Source organism: Rhipicephalus sanguineus, chromosome 6 (assembly GCF_013339695.2).
Source record: "Rhipicephalus sanguineus isolate Rsan-2018 chromosome 6, BIME_Rsan_1.4, whole genome shotgun sequence".
In the NCBI taxonomy this organism is placed as follows: domain Eukaryota; kingdom Metazoa; phylum Arthropoda; class Arachnida; order Ixodida; family Ixodidae; genus Rhipicephalus; species Rhipicephalus sanguineus.
The window spans coordinates 87,589,494-87,595,493 of record NC_051181.1 but is presented as its reverse complement, the minus strand read 5'-3'; the positions used below and the strand labels follow the sequence as shown (position 1 = coordinate 87,595,493).

The 6,000-nt window shown below is 45.3% G+C and overlaps 1 protein-coding gene across 3 annotated transcripts in view; it reads right to left on the bottom strand.

Annotated features, from left to right (window-relative positions):
* Positions 1 to 1,118: 1,118 nt before the first annotated feature.
* Positions 1,119 to 6,000, bottom strand: part of LOC119397957 (uncharacterized) — a 90,790-nt gene continuing 85,908 nt past the window's right edge. For 2 of the 3 annotated variants that reach the window (XM_049416845.1, XM_037665251.2), the window contains exon 4: positions 1,121 to 1,311. In XM_049416845.1, the coding sequence (XP_049272802.1) occupies positions 1,216 to 1,311 (96 nt within the window). In that variant the 3' untranslated portion in view covers positions 1,121 to 1,215. Of the gene's footprint in view, positions 1,312 to 6,000 lie in introns of all 3 variants that reach the window. The other variant, XR_007416548.1, reaches the window with a different exon arrangement.

The window sequence follows — 6,000 nt, the reverse complement described above, 5'->3', positions numbered from 1 at the left end:
TAGCTGTGGCATTTTTAAAGCTGGGGGCGGCCCAAGTCACCTAGGTAGAGGGGTTGCAATGTCTGGCCCATACATGGACTTAATAGGGATGAACCTTCACCCACTCTTGAAGGGAAACCCTGCGCACGCCTATGAACAAAGCATTTGTTAAAGAGTTACATAGCCGTATTTCTGTAACGTGGAAGTAACTGCGTAAGTACTATTGGTTTCATGCTGTTTCCCCTTAAAGCGCCCAGGGCCTTATCCCGCAGCAAATGGCGTAGCCAGAATTTCTGTGTGTGTGGGGGGGGGGGGGGGGTTCAATCAACCTTGATGTATGTTCGCGCGTGTGTTTGTATGTGTGCGTGCATGTATATGCATGCGGAATGAAAAATTTCCCGGGGTAGTTTGAACTTCCCAACTCCCCCCGACTACGCCAATGGCACAAAGAGCCACCGAGTCGCGAGCTGTTTGCATGTAACGCAGGTAACGCAGCCGTGGGCCAAAGCCGCACTATTAATATGAGGGGCGCGCCGCCGTTGGCGACTGCGGATAAATTTTTACTACCGGAGGTTCTTAAATGATCAGCGAAATCTAAGTGCACGGGTGCTCTTGCATTTCGGCCACATCGAAATTTGGCCGCCGTGGCCGAAAATCCCACTCACGCACTCGAGCTTAGCAGCGCAAGCGCGCAACACCTCAGCCTGTTAAACTACCGTGGCGGGTTACGGCTGCAATGAGCGCCCTGAATTGAAAAGTGCATGTCTAACAGTGGCCCTACAAAATCATTAACGCCTACGAAGAAGCCTTTTCAACAGGGAATCTGCACCCATAAAGTAGGGACAACTTTCGAAAGCGGCTATTGTCAGTGTTTTAGGTGTTGCCAGTATGCACAGCAGCCGTGAAATATAAAGTCATATCGGAAGAGATCACGCTTCCTCTCTCATAGCGTAAACAAGTTAAAGCTGAGTTAAAGCTGAGTTAAAGCTCGTATTCAGCCTTTATTTATTTATTTACCTCATACTTATGATCCTGTGCTTATGATACTGTACATGCAGCAACAGGCGGCAACTGCAACTTGTTGCTAATACTTAACCGATTACACTCTCTCCACAATTTTATCGAACCAATTCTTGGAGAGCTGGTTCCTTAGCTTTATTGCAGAAAAAAAGTTCGGCTTCACAGTTGACTTCATCCAAGAGGCGTATTTCCATATTAGTCCACTTTCCGCAAAAATCAGGCAGCAGCAACGTTTACCTTAAATGACTGACACCCAACGGTAGATCCTCCGTTCACTACTTGAAGCTGTATAGTGATTGTCGTAGGCGCCGTCTGATAAAAAAAAAAATGGCGAGGTTACTACGGCCAGCTGTAAATGCATCCCTACAATACCACCTCAACACAAAACAATGACAGTATGTTTTTAGGAGCGAAGCTCCTTAAGGCGGCTGTTGAACAACAAAAAATTCGCAGCGTGCGCGTTAACTAAAAGCCGAATTCTTCTGTCTCTCATTCCCCATTAGCAGCCATTGGCATGTTCCAGTAGGAAACGTTAGTAGAAGTAGAAGTGTAAGTGTTAGCTAAAAGCCGACTTCTTCTGTCTCTCATTCCCATTAGCAGCCATTGTTTACCTCCAAGGTAGTGCCTGGTGAGATTTCTCCTGTGCGTGATTAAACAATAAAAATTTTGTTCAAAACGCCGTTGATTGGTGAAATAAACCAACGAAAGACGCCAGATGTTTTGTAAAAGCAAAACGAAAGAACGCCAGATGTTTCTAAAGCAAAACGAAAAGACGCCAGCTGCTTAACGAAAGACGCCAGATGTTTTCTAAAGCAATGGTTTTCTAAACAATGAAAATTCACAGCGTACATGTAAAATTAAAGTGAGCTGCAAGTCGTCATAACTCATCCAACCTTTCGTATAGGCACCGTACAGTCGACTTTTCCAGTGCGACTGCAACGCCAGAAGGCAAAACCTAGCGGACAATAAACGCAATAATGAGACGGGGTTGCTCAAAATGGAACGCGATGTGCGCGTCTCCCTCTCTGAATGAGTGGGCGGACTGCGGCCGGGATACACGGGGGACGCGTTCGCGCATCTGTTTTCTGCGTGCCCCTAACGGCCAATGCCAGCGAACTTGGGACGGGCCAGTGCGAGCAACGCAGCTCCCTCTGGTCAGTGTACGGTGCCTATAAACGCGCCCGATCTCACGTCGGTGATGATGTACTGGGCAGAATTCACGGAAGATTTACGGTTTACCGATGAACCTCCGCAGCTTCGCCCACTCATCATCATTCACTCCGTGGATATGCTGTGATTTTTATTCCTCCGTTGTTGTCGTTGTTGTTGTGAGCCTTCTTTTCAAGCCTTTATTGTTGCAACGTGACTTCAATGTACTTGTTGAACGCGTACCTCCTTTTAGAAGCGTATTATATTTTCCGGCTTTAAGAACCCAAACCCCAACATGACCATCAGACTAGCGTTGTAGGCCTCCGGATTGATTTTGACCACCTGGAGTTCCCTGATGTGCGCCTCAATCGAAGGACACGGCAGTTTTTGCCCTTCGCCGCAGATAATGCAGCCGCCGTGGCCGGGAATCAAACCTTCGTCATTGTGGTTAGCACAGCGATGTCACAGTAAACCACCACGGGGAGTTTAGTATACCTTGCTGGTCCGCTAAAATGAACCTTTTTTATGCCTGACACCTCTTTCGGAATGCTACTAGGAACACGAAACTTTTGAGATGCTTGCGCGCGTGTTGTGAACGGTCACTGATACCTGATATTGTTCGCTTAATTAATGCATAACGTTAGCGCTTTCTTCGGAATGGCCGCTCCGCATTTTCGCAAGTCTGTCTAGGCAGCACTGGTGCCCTCGTGTGATCCCGATTCGGATTTTCTTTCGCCCACGGGAGCTATCTTAAACACTCCAACGTGAGCATGTTGCTTGGCGTGGTGGATGCTTCGGTGTTTTGTGTGTTGTGCTTGACTTAATGCCCTGCATTTGTTGGGCATGATCTGTGGGCGGTGTTACGCTATAAACACGAAACAACCATGTATGCGCGTCGAGCTGTATGAGATGGGCTATACATGCGCGAGACATCCAGAAATAGCAGATCTGTTATAGCAAATAGCTAAATCGAGCCTTCGTTATAACACAACGCGGATGCAGAAAACGTTGCGACTGAAGCAGTTGGCCCATATTCTCAAGATGCAATAGCTCAAATTTAAGGCACACCGACAGACAGGCCCACGAGCTCCAGCACTGCTCCAGCCCAAATACTTCAGCAACACGATACATATGTACTTGAACTGAATCTGATTCCATGCGCTCGCAACGAGTGGAAACCTTCCGAGTTGATTCGCATGTAAGGCCGTTAAATTCACCACAACTATTTGCCTTTAAAGGCTACGTTTTGGTACCTTCCCTGTAATACAGATACTATGATTATTCTCACTACCAAACACCTTCTTCTTTCGTTCATGAAACCTAAGAGTTGCTGTAATTTCTCAGATAAATGATGACGTAGCCCTCGAAATAAGGCCGGATAATGCTCCGATAGGACTCTTCTTTTGTGGTTCCGCTGGTAAGCTTTCTAAACACGGCAACACGACCGGGAACTGGTGGTATGCCAAGCATTTATTAGTAGCACTGAGAAAAAGCAATGTTTCTAACAACGTGCACTCTCTGTCTCTTCTCTCTCTTTGTGTGTGTGAGTATGTGTTGGTCGGTTGGTTGGTCAAATTTTCATTAACTGTTTAGCTGATTTAAAATACAGCACATTTGATACGGGCACATTCCTTGGCTTAAAAGCAGAATTAACATCAATTAGACTTCCTTGTCCTCCGTAAATACCAACTTATTGACATTCCGATTACCACATTTTTGGTATCTATGGTAGCGCAAACAAACAGCATAAAAGAAAGGCAACGAAGAGGCACACACAGCGATACACATCCAACAAATATTATATTATCTGGCACCACGCGGTTCTTCACACTTTGTGCACACCGCTGCAACTAACACAACCAACACACGGAGTAGCACAAACGGTAGTACATAGCAATTTTTGAACCACTAACCGTGCATGGTAAACCTATCGGAGAAAAACGCGCAGCTTGCACGAGTGGCGCTAAGCTGGAAACAAGAGCGCATCTACTGTTCTAACTAGCTTTTTCTCTAAGTTTTTGCTAGTGACGCCAAGGTTTTGCTATTAACAATAGGTATGGTTAGGCTTGCCTATTCTTCTATTGTTTCGGTCAGTTCCCCACATTATGCACGTTTCACGTGCTTTTGGCGGGAACATGTCATGTGATATAGTGATCTTAGTCCCGTGAATTTCTGTTACGCGTTTTTTGGTTGGAACATGTTACGTGACCATTTGTTACGCGATTTTAGTCACGTTACTAGCTGTTACGTGCAGCTACATGCCTTCTTACGGGATGTTACATGATTTTAGTCACGTGAATAGCTGTTCCGTGGTTTTGGCAGAAACATGTTACGTGACTAGATGTTACGTGATATCGAGTCACGTGACTAGCTTTTACGTGGTGTATGGAAGGAATATGTCAGTGACTAGCGATTGCGTGATGTTACGTGACTAGCTACGTGGTGTATTCTAATTTTAATTACGTGACTAGATGTTATGTGATGTTACGTGATTTTAGCCGCGCGACTAGCTGTTACGTGTTTTTGGTGGGAGCATGTCACTATACCAGCTGCTACATGATTTTATTAACGTGACTAGTTGTTACGCGGTGTTGCGTGATCTTTAGTCACGTCACTACATGTTACGTGATGTGATGTGATTTAAGTCACGGGACTGAATGTTACGGGATGTTCTGTGATTTGTAATCACGTGAGTAGTTGATGTTTCGTGATATTCATCATTGGACTAGTTACGCAATGCTAGGTAATTTCAGTCACGCGACCAGATATAACACAATGTTACGTGATTTTCAGTCACGTGACTAGTTGTTACGTGATGTTGCGTAATTTTAGTGACATGACTAGTTAGGTGATGTGCCTGATTTTTAGTCGCCTGACTAGTTTGCTGCGTGATGTTGCGTGATTTTCGTCGCCTGAAGCTGCTGCGTGATGTTACGTAATTTTAGCCACGTAAGTAGACGTTACGTGATGTTAGGTCATTTTGAGTCACGTTAAATCATACTTGCTGCATCATAGTTATTGCATTCCACAGCCGCACAAATAGGCGCACTTGTTGTGGTAGCGAAGCAGGGAGTGAGCAAGAAGATGAAGAGAGCCCGTGCCAGTTTATTTGTGTTCGCACTAACGTGCGCAATGAAAAGCTTTCGCCGTTTCGCTGTTAAAACAAGGAAATTCATTTGTTTCACACTTCAGCTTATGCGCAGGTATTGCAACTCCTTTCTTGAGAGCGCAATAGACAGACTGTTTACACATGCACTACCGGCTCTATCTATCCATTCAGCTTCTACAATCAAATGTTACTTCGCACCCATTTCTACCTAGGATGGTGCTATTTTAAAGTGACGACTGCATTTGCATTTCTTGCAATCTAGAGACAGCAGTCCGTCTGGCGGTGTCTTGTTTACTTTGTTTCTATGTTCACGCAGCCTTTCGTTTATACACTTGCCCGTCTTCCCTATGTAACTCTTTCCACAACTTAATGGAACACGGTATACAACGCCCGCACAGCAATCACGTATCTGTTTAAGAGTGTCGCTTTCCACATTTATGTTCGGCACTCCATTTTGGGTTTATTTTCCGGCGTAGGCTACGAAGTTTGTTTGGCGCCGACAAAACCAACTTGATGTCTGCTCGCTATACTATTTCGTTAAGGATGTGAGAGAAGAAATGAATATACAGAACTATAGCACTCACTAAGACTAACTTCCTGACTCGTTGAGGACACGTCTTCAACCAGACATAACTGTTTGAACATGCCTTCTGCTACTGACACTATTACAGAACTTGGGTAGCCAGCCTCCTGAAGTCCTATGGCTTGCAACCTGAAGCTTGCGTTCATTAGATGCGGGAATG